Genomic DNA, 15,986 nt, shown 5'->3' on the forward strand with positions numbered 1-15,986 from the left:
TCGTACACAGGATGAGGGGCTCAGGCAGCAGTGAGAATCGGTGCTGACCTTCTAATCGCATGTTGGCAGTACCAGCAGTCTGGGTCAAGTCCCATCCTTTAGTACAGACTGGTTTGCATGTCTCTGCACAGTGCACACTGGTCTGGCTTGCTGCACAGTGACACCAGTCCACTAGATGGTGCTCAAACAACAATACATTCACCCCATTCAAGAGTTGTCCTTCACCCGTTTGCTCTGCAGCCCATGGTGAAGTAATGAGGACTACGTACCTATAGGTGGACTTCTCCTGCTCCAGGTTGCTGAGGGAATTGGCTTTGAGGACTGGGCCAGGTGCATTCACAATTTTGGGAACGTCTGCAGGCTGAGAAACAAAGAGAGTGTGTCCAGATTCGTGTTCACATGAATGGATTGCAATACACAAACATATCTAGTCCTGTGTGACTGTCAAATCCACAAAAACAAGCTTGCATTTTAAGGTCCTGCAGTTGTTCGGTTTTTGACTGATACATCAGTATGAGGAAAATGTCGTTTGAACTCCTTGTGGCTTTACCTTGTGCATCCAAGTGCTAATTGTCAAAGTTCTTTAATTAGCCTAAAAAGACCTACCAGACATTTAATAGTTTGTGTTAAGTTTCTTGTTGAGATTTCAGTTATTTGTGTTTTTATTATTCTATTTTTTTTTTTAATCTGCCCCTTTGAGTTATATTATATTATTACTTCCGTCAAGGAGGTAATGGTATAAGGCCAAGACAGAACCCATTAAATGTTGGCGTGGATCCAGACCAGATATTATTTCATCACTTTCTTTAGCATTAGAGATGGGGCATTTGAAAAAATACTAAACATTTTCAATGATTTCCCAGGGAATAATACACGGATCTAGTCTCCCTCCTACATATGTCACAGCTTGTGTCAGGAAATGTTTAACCAATTGAGGTGACAGGTATACACCTCTGTGGGGAACGTACCCTGAGTACTGAGGACTCTCCTCCCTCTTTAGCCCTGTCCATAGAAACAGACCGTTTGTTCTCAAACATCTTGACTCTGTTGAGCACCGACTGTGGCTTCATGGCCGGGTCCTCATCCAGGTCATCCCTGGGCAGAGGAGGGAGGGGTTTGGAGCCTGGAGTGACCGCGGGCTCACCTGGGGAGGGCAGTGCCTCTGGTCTATGAGGGGAAATGATTGGTTCAGAGTTTATCATAGGCTCGTGTATCCCTGGCTTATAGCCCCGGCTTGGAGGGCCAGGAATATAGGTGGGCCTCAGACCAGACTCGCTGTAATACTGTTTTGGAGGCTCCGGTGATCGTGGTGAATTAATGGGGAAGCTGTGAGGGTCTGACTCATAAGGAGAGCGGGCATCGTAGCCTGCTGGGGGCGGGGGTTCATCATAACGAATGGGCCCAGGTTTACTGTGTCGTGGTCGGCCATCATAGCCCACTGGTGAGGCCTCATCATAGCGCGGCTGAGGGGGGCTGTAGTCCCTCCCGGGTCCGTCCTCGTATGGTGACTGAGGGTTGTAGCCCATGGGTTGCTGGTGGCCCGTCTGGTACCCTGTGGGCTGGGAGGACGAGGTCTGCTGGTCATAGGGGGGCCACTGTTCTTTGTAATGAGGCACACGGTTGTCGTAGTGCAGGTGAGAGTCAGTGTTGTGAGGCTTTGGTTCTGTGTAGCCATCTCCATCGTATCCGTAAGGCGGGTGGTCGTATTCACGGTATGGCTGTTTGTCCTGGTACGGCGGCTGGTGAGTGTAGCTCATTGACTGCTTCAGACCGTGGTTGATTCGCACCGGGTCCTCCATGTTGTAAAGATCTTTCTTGTACATCTGTGGAGAAACAAAACTGAATGAATACATCCATCACATTCTCATTTTGAGCTTTTAAAAAAACACAAAACGCCATGTTGAAGAAAGCCGTCAGAGAAAAATGCTTTCCCAACATTTCATGAGTAAATTCAATGCTGAGAAATGAACAGAAAGCTTGAGAAAATTAATGTCATAACCATATTAGAAAAACCCTACAACCAATTAAGGAAACAAACATCAAGTCAAAGTGCAACTACACAAGCTTCATCCGTTATTCAAAAACAGACCTGAATGCCTGTTTGACAAGATGCCTTTCAAGAATGATAATTATCCATAGAAACACAACTGGATTTAACACATTAACATGTTTTATAAATTGTGAACTAACAAGCAATTTGCACATTTCTGAAAGGCCTCATTTCAAACATATGATGTGCAGCCTGTAGACAGCAGGTCTAGTCACAGTACTTCCTATGGAAGACGGTTGATTTGTTGGCATCTATTCAGTAAAACTTAAACTTAAGAGACATAATGCATATTTTCCATAGGGAGAATTGCTTGATGGAAATCATTACCAAGAGCACTGTCTGCAGGTTAGCGTTCATCATGCAACCAACATTCAGTTTGCATCTAATGCAACGTCAAATTACTGGGACTACGACAAACCACACATCTATCACTACGATGCCACTGCAAGTGCCACTATAGTTCATCTACAGAGGAGAATCAAAGCTGAAAGGAACCCAAAAAACATTAGGAGCCATGCAAAGGAAGTAAGAGGCAACAGTTAGGGCTGGTTGTGGATGTCTTCACCCTGGTCAAAGACTCAGATGTACCAGTCCTTCTGGCCTCCCAGCCGACTGTGGTGCATGTGGACTAGTCTGTCGCACATTTTTTTCTGGGAGCCAGAGGCACACAGTGGGATCAGTGAGTCACACAGTGTGGGCATTTCATGCAGAGAGCGAGTGGAAAGCGTGTGCGAGAAGTCAGGCAGTTAAAACAGCAGGCTGGGGCCCAGGCCCGGTCCGAGTGGCTGGTGAAACATTGGGTACCTTTGGTTCTGGACCTGTCGGTCCAGACGGGTGGGATTCGTGTGGTGGTGGTGGGGGCTGAATAAGCTCAGGGGCAGGGCTGGGGCTGTTAAGTGAGTCAGCCTGAGGAGCTGTGGCTGCAGCAGGCGGCTCCTCTAGGTGCATACCCTCTAGCTGTACAGGCTGCTCAACAGCAGGGGGCGTTACCACCGTTGGAGGCAATGGGGGCATGGGTAGAGCAGCCTCATCTTGCTGTGAAGTATTGTTAAGAGACATTTATAACACAGCCTGCCAAGGGCACACAAAGCACAGCTCACCCCAACCCTACGATCTTCTTCCTTACACTGAATCAGTCAGACCAGCCGGAGGTTGCACTTACAAAAATGAGGTCTGAATAGATAAAATACCCGTAGCTTTGTTTTAGAAGCTGTTTATGACTTAGCAGAGGACATTTAATCTTAACAAAGGTCAGGACACGACACTGAACACCAAGGATTCCTCTGCTCTGCAGTCATATACATTTAGCCACAGATTCATTTCTGACAGGCCCGGCCTGCAGAAGCCCACCTGCAAAGCCAGATATGAACTTTACCTGCTGCGGCGTGGCCATCTTGAACCCGGCTGGGTCTATGCGGCTGGATGGTTCGGGCTGCACAGGGTGCTGGTATCCAGGGTAACCAGGGGTGTCCTGAATTACTGGGGGGTCTTCTCGCACAGGCTCTGAAGAACGGGTGATGGCGGGCTCCGTGGGCAGACCCACCTCGTCATTCAAAGTCTCATCAAGCTCCTGGTCAGTGTATGCACCACCCTCCGTGTCCGTGTCCTCATAGTCAGAAGTGTGGCGGCTGTCCGTACTATACATGGAGTATTCGCTGCCCGGTGCCGACAGGTAGGACAGGCGGTCATCGTGGATATCCAAGTCATCCTCTGTAGTGCCATCCGCCTGAGCAGATCAGAGAAATTGTCATCTAATGGCTCAGCAAGTCAGACTACCAGGACAAAGTTCAATGCGGTGGAACAGATGATCCAGATGGGCAGTTTTTTCTCACCTTGCCCTCTGAAACCCACACCAGCTGATTCTGCTGTTGCTGGATTGTTTCTTTCAAAGCTCCGTACCAGCCGTCATTCATATTGTTCAAGTTGATGGTAGCTAAGAGAGAATATTTTGAGTTCCAATCACCTCATCAAGAATAAAACAGGTAAAAAAGACAATTTAGATTTTGAATTTACTGTGTTTTAACTCTGTGCGCACTCACTGGTGAACAGGTGGTGATTATTCTTCCTCAGTTTGATGGCGCGCTCATAGAGCTTCCTGGCGCTTTTCCTGGACTCAGGACACAGTCTGGTCCTCATGTTCTTCACACCCTGCTTATTATCTGGATTTAGGAAGACGACGATGGGATACCACTGAGCATAGTTCAGCCTGTCCACAGCGTTCGGGGTGATGTCCAGCACAGCATGTTTGTCCTTCACAGGATAAAGACGGGAAAGACGAATGGTGAAGAGAACATATCTGTGGTAAAGTAATCCCAAAATTCAAATCAATAATGATTTGATATGACAGAAAGGAGGTACACTCACTCTGTCAATAATCTGCTTAATGGTGTGAAGACGAATGATTCCTGAACTACGCTGGTCTGTTCCTGCATCTCTTGGTTCACTCTCTGGAAAAATTTGGTTCAAGAGATTTATGAAGACACATTTCTAAGTGCAAGTTTATGGTTGGTTATTACAACTGCCGTTATCTTCAATAAGTTTGAAATAAAATGAATAAAAACATACTTGCAAGCTCAAAAAGATCAGGCTCTTCCCTGGAGAGTTTTTCTCGAGCAGTATCAGCAATGGGCCCAAATATTACAACTGGTCTCAGGAAACCAGCTGCACAAAAAAAAAGGAAAAAGAAATAAGATAAAAGAAGTCTCACATGAATATATAACGTTATAGCCTGGCAGACAGGATCAGAATCCTCACCCTCTCTCAGTACAACTCTCTCATAAGCTGGGAACTTTGTTTGGACTGGCTGGGAGGACAGGTCCTCTCTGCTCTTCCTCAGGTTCCTCTTCGAGCTGCGAAGACCACGGAACCGCCAGAAGTCGGCCCTGTCACCACCCGCTGTCTTGGGGAGAGTGTATTGCACGCTGGAGAGCTGCTCCGCTCTGTTGACAAAGAGCAGACAGACAAGTTCTTATTGTATCACAAGTTAATGGAGTGTCATAAAAAGTGTCATAAACTTGGCACAGCTAACCTCAGCACTGCCAGTACTTGAGGATATTACATGGCAATGATAATCATATCAAATGTAATACCAATAGGGGGCATGTCATTCTTTTAGATCACTGAGGTGCAATTCTAAGCAGACACACATCTGTTAGGATGCTGTCACCTGTTCTTGTTGGGGATAATGCCTCTTTCAACCTCTTGGTGGTTCTTGCCAATGCGAATAGCCAGCCAGGAGCCCAGCTTGCCGTTGTAGAGCGTGTCCACCACACGGAAAACCTCTCCTTTGTTGAAGCTTAACCCATACGGAGATTCCTTTTCATATTCAAAGTGTGTCCGGATGTAGAACGAGTCACCGACGTCTGACTCCACGATCCGACGATACACTGAACAGGAAAGAGGGGTGAGTCAAAAAAATGATTAGAAATTATACATCTTGTTTCCTCTTCTCCACTAAATTCACTTACCATCTTTCTTCTTCTGGGCCAGAATGGTGACCTCTTCACCCTTGGGAAGGTCCAGGAGAAACAGCACCGCCTCTTCTCGGATTATGTTTGCAAAATCTACATTATTTACCTGGAATTTAGGAAAGCTGAGGTTAATGTTTTATGTTTTTCCACAGAAAAACATCACTGTTATTTGGGACTTTTAGGTTGTAATTAAGGAATGGGATTTATTGTGCATGACAGAAATGTATGTAAATCTTTTTAGATTAATGTTTAAATAGCTCTTCCTGTTGTCAGCATTGCCTGGGTAACTGCAGGTTTTACTGCGCTGCAAGAACAACGAGCCATTCGTCATTATACTTGGAGAAAAGAGGAGGAGGTACAAAGAGTGAGATAGATGACTGTGAGGAAATGGGACAAACCGAAAAGAGGAAGCACAGTTTTTGTGTGTGTGCTCTCTCGGGGCCATTGCTAAGAGACCAGCTAGGGAGAAAAGGAATTTTGGAGCAGCTAGTGTGTAAAATCCTGAAAAAAAGGAAAGGCTTGAGGATGCATACCCCATAAAACAAGGCTGTTCACAGATACTATAAGGTACCCAACTAGGTAAAACAAAGAGAATAAAAATGAATCCTCTGTAGGACAGACTAACAGTTTAATGTTTTCTACACAAAACTTTTTGAAAGCTTTCATTTTACACCAACTTACAAATAAAAAAAACAAGGACTAGATTTCAGCTGTCAGCTTATACACTTGCTAAGAAGTAGCTCACCCTGAGAATTTGGTCGCCCTCCTCCAGGCCCTCCTTAGCAGCAGGGCTATCTTCCAGCACTCCTGCTACAAAGATGCCCACGTCATTCCCTCCAGCCAGCCGCAGTCCCACACTCTCCCCCTTCTTGAACTTCACCAGCTTCATGCTCGGCCTGAGGATGAAGACATGAGTTAGGCTGATTTCGTTGACATGACTTCATTTTTAGAAATTTACTTTTACTACTGCCAACAAAAATAACCACAATAAACTGTTTGTATCATGCAAAAACAGATGTAAATACGTTTATTTAACTTGCAAGAAAACCAGTAAATTCCATGTAATGCACACGTCACACACCTCAAGACAGCATTGAATTCTAAGCCTTGTGGCCGGCTTAGTAGAGATAGGGAAGGGAAAAATAAGCGCAGGATTACTAAAAAAATTTTTTTAGGATGCACCGTTGCTACACTAACTGCAGTTTAAAATTCTTCTCTATTTATTAAAGAGAGATGAGATATTATGAAGTTAGGGACAATTATAGGACCAAGTAGTTTATTGCTCTGTAGATTTTTTATCAATATTACCGTAGGATGCTATCATCGTGGGCAGCACTTGGCACAGGGGCATCAGAGGGACTGACTGGCAGGTCTACATCCGGCTGTCCAGGCTGAGCATACACCGGCTTGGGCTCTGAACAAAACAACAACCCAACACACAAACTCATGTTATGAATGCAGACAGATGGAGAACATGTAAAATAGCACTACACGAGGGATACTCCCCCAAATACTGTCAAGACACTGACAATACTGCAGATCCATATGTTAAACTGAGAACAAGCACAGACGCACGCTACACAAAGACAAGCGCACACACACGCACACACACTGTCCTGAGCAGGGAGGTCAAACAGAAAGGCACCAGAGTGCTGCTGGCTTGGGAGGAACGTCAGACTCTATCAACTCATACAGTTTATTTTCACTTGGCTCAAGGCAAATTCAGAGAGGCTCAGCAGGCGTCTACATCCAATTTCTTTTTTTGGGGGTCATTGTGCATTTAAAAAAAGGCAAGAATGACCAGTTTAAACAAAATTCCATTTCACCATCTTGAAGCAATTTCATGCAAAAAAAAAAAAAAGACAGGCAAAAAAATACACGCCGTTTCATTTGCTTACAAATCTCACAAGTGTGGGTGTGAGACGAGTTAAAGATCTGATTGGTTTACAAACGATTCCTCTTGCATGTACAAACAACAAACTGGTTTAATGGCGGATGGTTGTGTCTCTGACCTGGAAGTGGGGGAAGCTGTTTATCCTCTCTGATGATGGCCGACTCCTTCAGTTTTGGTATAGGGACCTCCTCAGCTAGCTTCGCCGGCGTTGACGCCGCCTTCGACATCCTGTCGTCATCACGACTTCTGTGGCTGCAGACAAAAATAGAGGTTTCTGTACAGTTTATCTTTAGAAGACGAAGACACATTATAAATAGTGTATTCTGGAGATGTAGATCTTGGGGGCAACAGGACGGCTTTAAGGCTGCAACTTCTAAACCACATGCAACAATATCACGGCCATATCTATTTTATATGGAAGTTTTCTCCTCACTCCCGTCTGGTCAAAAGGAACAGCTTGAGTCTGAAGCTGTGTCTTAGTCTTGAAGGTCGCCACTTTGCCTTTCCACCTTTTTTTTAGGTCTATTTTTACAGCACCTTATCTTTGGTGTAAGAAAGGCTTCTGTCCTCCAGGTGAATTTCAAAGTGTGGCTCTGGCTTAAGACCAGCAAAAGTTTGACTTTGATGTCAGTTTTTAAAACATTAAGATCAGGAAAATTTGACAGACATCTGGCCAAAAATGAGTCATAATTGTAGATAATGGCAAAAATTCCTATTCTTAAAGCATTTTGATAAATGCTGACACTCCTTTAGTGTTTCAAAGGTAAGCAGAGCAGACTGAACAGTGGTGTTGGTCTCTGGCTGTGACCCAGACTTTCTGGTCACATTCCTGCTCAAAGCGCACGGCTTTACTGGCAAAAAACCCAGCTTTATTCAAAGACTCTGTGACAAAGTTTGGAGCAAAGAAACAAACTGCTTTTTCTCCTGAGTCCTGTTGGAGGCTCTACGTTTAACTGCTAACTTCCTGAACCAAGACAAAACGATTAAAAAGGTCTCAGATCAGGATCAGATAAATATTAACATCCTGCTCCGACAACTCCTTCCTGTTAATCAAAATACTTGATCTAGATGTGTCTACAGGAAATTATTTAAATCTATTTTTGCTTTTGGCATCTTAACATACACAGACTTTTGCCTAAGAGACAATTTTCTAACAGAAAAGAGTGAGTTGAGGCCGTGTTTCTTCATTGTGGGAGCTGTATTGTCCTTGTGCCAAACATGCGGTTTGTCCACCAAATCAAAGGAGAGAGACGGGGATCCTGTGACACAGGACTCAGTTATCTCAAGTCAAAACAAGAGGTGTCACTGAATAAGTGATGTCGTATGAGTTCATTCCAGCAATACTTCATTAGGTAGGCAGAACACTGAACTTTAAAAAAAAATCATGGCTGAGTTTAGTTTGTTTAAACACCTAAAACTACATCTAACTATCTGTTATGTAACTTTAAAACCACTATTGGTGCTACTTCTTCACTCAGGGTAATGAGTGATGACTTACGGTATTCTCCAGCTGTTGATGTGTGAAAGGAAGAAAAAGGACAGACAAATCCCATTAAACGTTAGTGTTGCCTTTTTGTGTTGCCACATTATATAATTTTGCAGAGCTAAAAACTGATGCATTAAAAATATATTTTTTTTTTCAAAATGGAAGATGACATTTATTTCTAGACACAGCCGTTAAGGGTTGAGCACTGAAACTTTACACTTAACAGAGCAGAGTTCTGACTTTGACTAACCTTTTGCAGGTTGATTTTTATTTTTCTCGAGTTATTAAGCGTGAAGGGGCACAACCGCTCTATTGACTTTAAATAAAAAATTAACAAGGTCATTTTTAACAAGGTTACAGTCTAAGAAAAGCTGAATGGGCTGATGGATGGTATTTACCTGAACATAAAATCGAAAGTCCTTTCTTGACTAGCTTTGACAGACATTTTGACTACATCAGTCATGTAACAGGTATTTTAAAATATGGCTAAAATTATCAGTTATTTTGATTATTGATTATCTGTAAATGTCTCAATTATCAGTTTCATCTAAATGATCGTCAGAAAATTGCACAATGTGCCATCACAATTTACCAGAGCCTACTGTGATGTCATCATGTTTGCTTTGTTTTCCCAAATCACTACAAATAATTAGTCAATTATCAAAACAGATTAGTTTTTCTGTTGATACAAAATTTACACTTGTCCCCCTGCTGCATTTCATTCATGACAGCTACAAACCAACAACGTTAATGTGGTGACTGGTTGTCTTTACCTGCCATTGCTGATTTGAGGGGGCGAGTGTCGTGAGTGGTCTGACGGTTCAGATCTTCTGTCTGGTGAGCGGGAGCGGCTGCTACGATGTCTTTCATGCGATCGATTGGAATGGTCGGATGCCATAGAATGGATATCTGAAATGTCTGATCAAACAAGAGTCACTGGTCAACGACAGCAGTCTGAAATTCAAAGTTACAAGTCTCACTTTCAAGCTGCGCCCCATTTTAACGGAATCCATCTCTGAACACCACTCTCACCATCTCTGTCAGAGGCGTTGGCTGAAGGAATGCTGTCATCGAGGTCAGGGATGTTCAGCAGGGTCGCCCTGTCGTCCCTCTGAACAACCATTTTTAGCTTGCCCTTTGACCTTTCTATCAGCTTCTTGGCGTCTATCAAGGAGAGGTTCTCTGTCACTGTGCCATTGATCTGAGAGTATTGGGGGGGAAACATGACAAAACAATACATTTACACAGCCACAGAATTTTAAAAATAAATAGAATATTGTCTTTGTATCACATTTTAATACAATAAAAAGGTTATATAGGATTTAAGAAATTAAATAACTGCAACACTAATCGTTTGAACAGTTAGATGTAGTTAATGCTCAGAATGGATAGTATTGACTTTTATATCATCATTCTTTCCAATAATCAGTTGATTAAACTTCTGCGTATTCATTGTTTGCATTCACAGAAAGTAGCACAATGTGAGAAGGCTAGATGTAATAAATTACTGGCTTCCAGGTGAATAAATAATCAAACTTATCTGTTATGGACATAGTTACTTTAAATGTTCTCCAAAATGTAAAATAACTGAGCAGATCATGCAGCTAGTGACATCACCAATTCTTTTATTTTCAAAACCAAAATGCAAAAGAGAAAATAATGTTCAATAGTTTCATTCATCTTAAATATTTGATAATGTTTACATATCAAATGTTGACCTGTCTCCACCCCCCGCTCTCTCTCTGTCTCACCTTCAGTACAACATCCCCTTCCTGGATGTTGCCATCCCTGGCTGCCAGACTCTCGGGGGAAATGTCTTTGACAAAGATATGGCTGGCCAGGCGCAGGCCATATTCTGCTTACAGAGTGAACGACAGCAACAAAGATGATGTTAGCACAGAGTTCGTGTAACCGCTGCACACTGACCACACTTTGCTGAGAGCTGCTGCTCCCAGTTGGATTTACAGTACTGATTAAAGAAGATTAATTGCTCCTCTACTTAGATTTACTCGAGTTAACATGGATTTTGCTGTGGCTGGCAAGTTTTTTTTACTCTGGCAGTTGCCCAATGCTGATTTGGAGGTCTTATTCTCTTCTGAAAGTCTGGCTTTCTAATAACAGTCGGGTATATAAAATGGCAGGTGATTTTTCTGGATTGCCTGCAACGCAATTGGTTCAAAATGCACAAAACTCTACCTGCTGGCCCCTTTCTATCCCCGACTTTGTGAGCCTCACCTTCATTTTTGCGGGATTTGACAAGTGTGACCTTGGCAGGACGTGGGGGCAGGTTGTGTGAGCGGCGGTCTGAGCGTGGGGAGAGACTCCTCTCCCGTGAGACGCTGCGTTCACGTTCCCTGTCCCTTCTCCCACTGCTCCGGCCGCTGCGCCTGCCCATGGCCCCGCCCATGCCACTGTAAGCACCACTGCGTCCGCTCCGTGTCTCGTATATCTCTTCATCATAGCTGTCCTCCTCTTCGTCATGCTCCGACATGGTTTCCCTCTCCCCCAGGCGGCCCATGGGGACATGCACCTTCCTCTTCCGTCTGATTGTCTGGCCAAGGGAAATAAGATATGAGATCAGCCTGACAGTTTATATCAAGTTGAATAAATCACACTTCTTATGCGTCATAAAGGTTCCTGGTTTTAGTTTTATGTTCAACAACTGACCGCAAAATACTCTTTCTTAAAGGAAATTAATAAAGGGACTTTGATACTTACAATTTTGGCAATTTTCCCACTCTTACGAAGCTGCTGGACTGCGTACGCATGCTCCACATTATCCATGGAGACAGCATTGACCATAACGACTCTGTCATTTTCTCTACAGAGGGGAAACGGAGAACAGACAACCTGGAATCTTACTGGAGCAGGCAGGGTTATTTAATATAAATAACTAGTGATCTGACCGGTTGCCAATAACAGGACAAAATCTTACTGCAGTAAGCCTTCTGCTGGGCCTCCTTTCAGCACATCTGAGATGACAATGGAGGTCTCACCACTCTGAAAATGAGGGTTATCCCGACCTCCTGATATGGCTATCCCAAAGCCAAACCCTGGTGCCTGCACACACAAAAAAAAAAACCACATTCAGGGACCGATTTAGGAATGTGTGTGGACCAAAACAAACCAGAAAGAATCCAGCTTTTAAACTCATAAAGTTGTAGTTAAAACAGTTGGAATAACATCATCATCTGCTTGTGCATAAGCCATTAGACCTTGTTTAGGTCGTGTGTGAATCCAACATCCATTTATTATAAGAAAGGTGGTCATACCTAATAGCATCTGTTTTCATCAGGCTTTAACGTGAGAATGATGGTAGTCGGGGTAGAGAGGTATCTTTTTCTGTGTGGTTTTTTTCACAATGTAAGTATCTGCTGATAACCCCATCATGCATCGTATTTTATTTCAAATGGTGCCGTTTCTTTCTTCGGATTTAATTGATACAAGTCATCTTTGCAGCATGGGAATATATCCATGATAATATGTTTGTCTTTCAAGTGTTGAGTACACTTAATTACACAAGCAATGGCCGTTGCCATTTGTGGATCCAGTACCAGTGAAGTTGGGAAGAAAAGAGAATGGAGGGATGTGATGAAGACAGGAAGACAGACAGAAAGACAGATACTGGGAGCAGATAGATGTACAGTGCATCTGAGGGAAGATAACAGATACCTACCCTATGTAGTGTAACTGTGTGCTGTTCCCAAATGACCGTCTCCTCCATTGCTGCGCTCTGGAGGAAAGAGATAAGAGTGTGATTAACATAAGAGGTCCAACACAGTTCAGATCCAAAGAGGCAAAGTAAATGATGGACTTATCCTCCTGTGACCAGAGTGCAGAACACATTCAGTCAACAAAAACTCATGTGTGTTACTATGCAAAGTGTCTTGAGATAATGTATGTTGTGATTTGCTAAACAATATAATAACATTGAACTGAATTGAATTTGTCCTTGAGCAAAAAAAGCCTTTTTCTCGTACAAATTAATATTGTAATGCTTTTAGATTGTGTCTTATTTTCTTTTCTAAACTTCATGAGGGATTTTGGTTTTATTTCATTACCTGCATCACTCCAGGATTTCAAATAAGGGACAATAATATTGTAAATTAAACTACCAAAAGCAAAAGCACACACTGAAAACCAGAAGTAAAAATTATGCCCTAGTTTTTCTCCACGGGGGGAAATTTGATAAGGAAGCAATCTGTCAAAACCACGAGCCTCAAGGGCTGCACTCAGCATGTTATTGAGTTTGTTTCAAGTCGTACACTGTTATTTACCTACAGTAATACAGATAGCATTGTGCGGTGCACTTTGTTAGTTGCAGCATCTGAACACATTGCCAAACAGACCAGTCTATCAACAGCATACTGCATTGGTGTCAGACTTGAGACACTGTCCTTTACAGCAGGTCCACAGTGTGAGGCCCCGTGTTTACAGTGCACTGAATACAATAGGCACAATGATAAACACGGTGATAGATACAGCGAGGCACCGCTGACAGTGAGTCACATATTACAGCACACACTCCATCACATTAACAACCAGAGGGGAGAAGATGAAGGTCGACTCTTTTCAGCTGTTGGGTCAGCACTCTTCTCTGCGCCCCACTGCTCTATTCATATCTTATCTCTTCTTCTGTATCATTTCACCTCCACCACAATCTCACAACACATTACACATTCAATGACTGCATATAAAATACTATCAGGTCCATCCCTTAGGGGGAAAATTACAACCCACATCAGCAGCACCTAATGTAATAACGCACATTTGTCATGTAAATTGATCCAAGCGATCTGTGACCTTAATAGTTGAGACTATCACACGTTCCCCTCCTGCTTTGCTGGTAATTTCTTTGACACCTCCAACACTTGCATTAAGTCCACCTCGGCAGAAAACTCATGGGGAAGAATGATCTCATGTTGCGGCACATTAAAGCGAGATGAAAGATGAGCAAAGGGAGATTAATCTTAATACATTGAAACATTAAAAGCATATGAAAAGAATACATGGACCAGCATCAGTCCCAGTGCTCGGACCCTCAGCGTGTTTGCAACATCATTATGAAAATACTCAGCAAGTGTCCAGCTTGTTCACAAATAATGTAAACCCACATCAGCACGACAACCTGCTATTGATTCCCAAAAGTGGTAATTATGGCTAAATACTGGAAGAGCCAGGGCCACAAAAAGATGAAAACTACACTTCTATTGTAGTCCTACTGAATTTGTTGGAAATGTTAGAAAAGAGTAGTCTGTGGAAGTAACTCAGTTGACTGACTTGTTGCTGTTGTTTTTGTTGCCGGTTTATTGTTTTACCACCACAGCTTCCTTCTGCACATTTTACTTGTGTCTGTTGAGACATGTCACCCAAGTGCTGCCAAACATTAGCTAGCATCTGGGAATACAGGCAGCTGAATAAATGGCAGCAACAGTCACACTCCTCAAGCAGCCTATGGTGGCATTCGAACAAAGGAGGGGGGGGCAAAGTTTGAAGAAAGGGAACTCCTCCTGGCCTTATGCAGAGAACACACCGCACTTGAAAAAAGGAAAAAAAGAAAAGCCTTCTGAATATTAACAAGACTGCTGGAAAATTCTCACTGGAAAGTTTGCATCTTGGGGAGGAGGATTTATTCCTGTATCTTCTTGGTGAGCACTGTGAAAGCGCTGATGCAAAGACCTCATTTCATCTAAATTTAGAGAGGGTTTGCCACTAAAGTGAAAAGCAATGAAGGGAACAGTTCCCTTTTGACATTCCCACTTTTGGAAATTCTTCATAGACATTAATGCGGCAAAATGACATACACACTCAAAAAGTCCCTGTGTTGCAGTGGGGATGCGGGAAATGTGATTTTGTAGTCTGGAAAATATGATTAGAGAATGCTTACTACAGTATGTCAGATCCAATGCACATAAATCACCAAAAAATTTATGGGATGTGAAACCCCAGATGGTGCAGAAGAGGAGGAATCTGGAATGGAGTGAAAACAAAACAGAATATAGGAGGGAACTAAGCAGGGTCCTGAAGTAAGCGTCACACACACACGTACACACACCTTTCATTTTTGAAGGGATGTAATTTTGTTTGCTCCTCCTGCAGAGCTTGTTGCTCTGGCAACAGAGGGGGGAACAGTGTGGTGGTGTTTAAGTGGCCTGACATTTTCAGGCCGTGTCTGAATGTTCCCCTCAACTGTGGAAGGTTTTAAAAAGACCGGCTGAATTAATTAAAACATTTTTTTACATTTTAGATGAGCAGCATTTATTTGTCGCTGCATGCATATATCTGCACGGCCAGACGTTTCTCAAACACAAACATGTCACTGTTTTTTTACACCTCCAAAGTGCCTTTCTTTGTAAGAGTTCACAAACAACGAAGGCATTGAAGAACATAAAAAAAAATAAAAAATACTGTATTCAAACCATACTAAACCAAACCAACATTTTAGTGCCTGATTCAGAGCCAAAGACACTAATCTCAACAGGAGTAAACATTTGAGAAAGAAAGTTTCCCATTGTTTGCTCGGAGCTGCGAGGGCTCACTCGGCACTGCTCCTGAGAACAGTTTGTAGTAAAGTCGCGTCAGCATCCAGTGACTGATGACTTTTTGTGGCACAGTTGTGTACGCCCTTTATGGCCACAAAACAACTTGTGCCAACAGAAGCTTCATGCTACGAGCTGGAGCCAGGGCTGGCAGCCGCTCCACAGCGGAGACACACCATGTCGGTTGGGTCATGCTTGGGGGATTACAACCAGGCAACTTGGGAGCCAGCTCAACAACACAGATGGACCACACAGCTGACAGTGGAGAAAGTGCAGCAAAGCTGTGGTCAAAAAGAACTGCGTCAGGTCAATAGGCAAATGGTATAAAACAGAACTGTCTGTATCTTCTTGGTGACAATAAGCTTACTGTGGTTTATTCCTCTGCAACATAAACTATTGAGGTGTGTCTGTCAAATTCTCTACCAAGCAAGCAGCTACAAAAACAGAAAATATAAGACCTTATCGCTCCTAAAAAGTGAATGATCAAACAGGTGTAGTAAACTGTTTCGCTACTTTACAAAAACTATATTGTCTCGACTTTAAGGGA

At 43.2% G+C, this 15,986-nt stretch overlaps 1 protein-coding gene across 17 annotated transcripts in view; it reads right to left on the reverse strand.

Annotated features, from left to right (window-relative positions):
* Window positions 1–15,986, reverse strand: part of tjp1b (tight junction protein 1b) — a 54,650-nt gene that overhangs the window by 5,840 nt on the left and 32,824 nt on the right. For 8 of the 17 annotated variants that reach the window (XM_047333108.1, XM_047333107.1, XM_047333104.1 and 5 more), the window contains 22 exons: window positions 12,577–12,633; window positions 11,836–11,960; window positions 11,619–11,721; window positions 11,136–11,451; window positions 10,652–10,758; window positions 9,933–10,101; window positions 9,674–9,818; window positions 8,913–8,924; window positions 7,533–7,666; window positions 6,829–6,934; window positions 6,266–6,416; window positions 5,518–5,626; window positions 5,217–5,436; window positions 4,805–4,989; window positions 4,616–4,711; window positions 4,415–4,497; window positions 4,090–4,300; window positions 3,883–3,983; window positions 3,426–3,776; window positions 2,855–3,085; window positions 969–1,823; window positions 270–361 (listed from right to left, as the gene is read on the reverse strand). In XM_047333108.1, the coding sequence (XP_047189064.1) occupies window positions 270–361; window positions 969–1,823; window positions 2,855–3,085; window positions 3,426–3,776; window positions 3,883–3,983; window positions 4,090–4,300; window positions 4,415–4,497; window positions 4,616–4,711; window positions 4,805–4,989; window positions 5,217–5,436; window positions 5,518–5,626; window positions 6,266–6,416; window positions 6,829–6,934; window positions 7,533–7,666; window positions 8,913–8,924; window positions 9,674–9,818; window positions 9,933–10,101; window positions 10,652–10,758; window positions 11,136–11,451; window positions 11,619–11,721; window positions 11,836–11,960; window positions 12,577–12,633 (3,959 nt within the window). The remainder of the gene's footprint in view (window positions 1–269; window positions 362–968; window positions 1,824–2,854; window positions 3,086–3,425; window positions 3,777–3,882; window positions 3,984–4,089; window positions 4,301–4,414; window positions 4,498–4,615; window positions 4,712–4,804; window positions 4,990–5,216; window positions 5,437–5,517; window positions 5,627–6,265; window positions 6,417–6,828; window positions 6,935–7,532; window positions 7,667–8,912; window positions 8,925–9,673; window positions 9,819–9,932; window positions 10,102–10,651; window positions 10,759–11,135; window positions 11,452–11,618; window positions 11,722–11,835; window positions 11,961–12,576; window positions 12,634–15,986) is intronic. The other 9 variants (XM_047333118.1, XM_035641300.2, XM_047333119.1 and 6 more) reach the window with 4 other exon arrangements.

Source organism: Scophthalmus maximus, chromosome 7, assembly GCF_022379125.1.
Source record: "Scophthalmus maximus strain ysfricsl-2021 chromosome 7, ASM2237912v1, whole genome shotgun sequence".
Taxonomy (NCBI): domain Eukaryota; kingdom Metazoa; phylum Chordata; class Actinopteri; order Pleuronectiformes; family Scophthalmidae; genus Scophthalmus; species Scophthalmus maximus.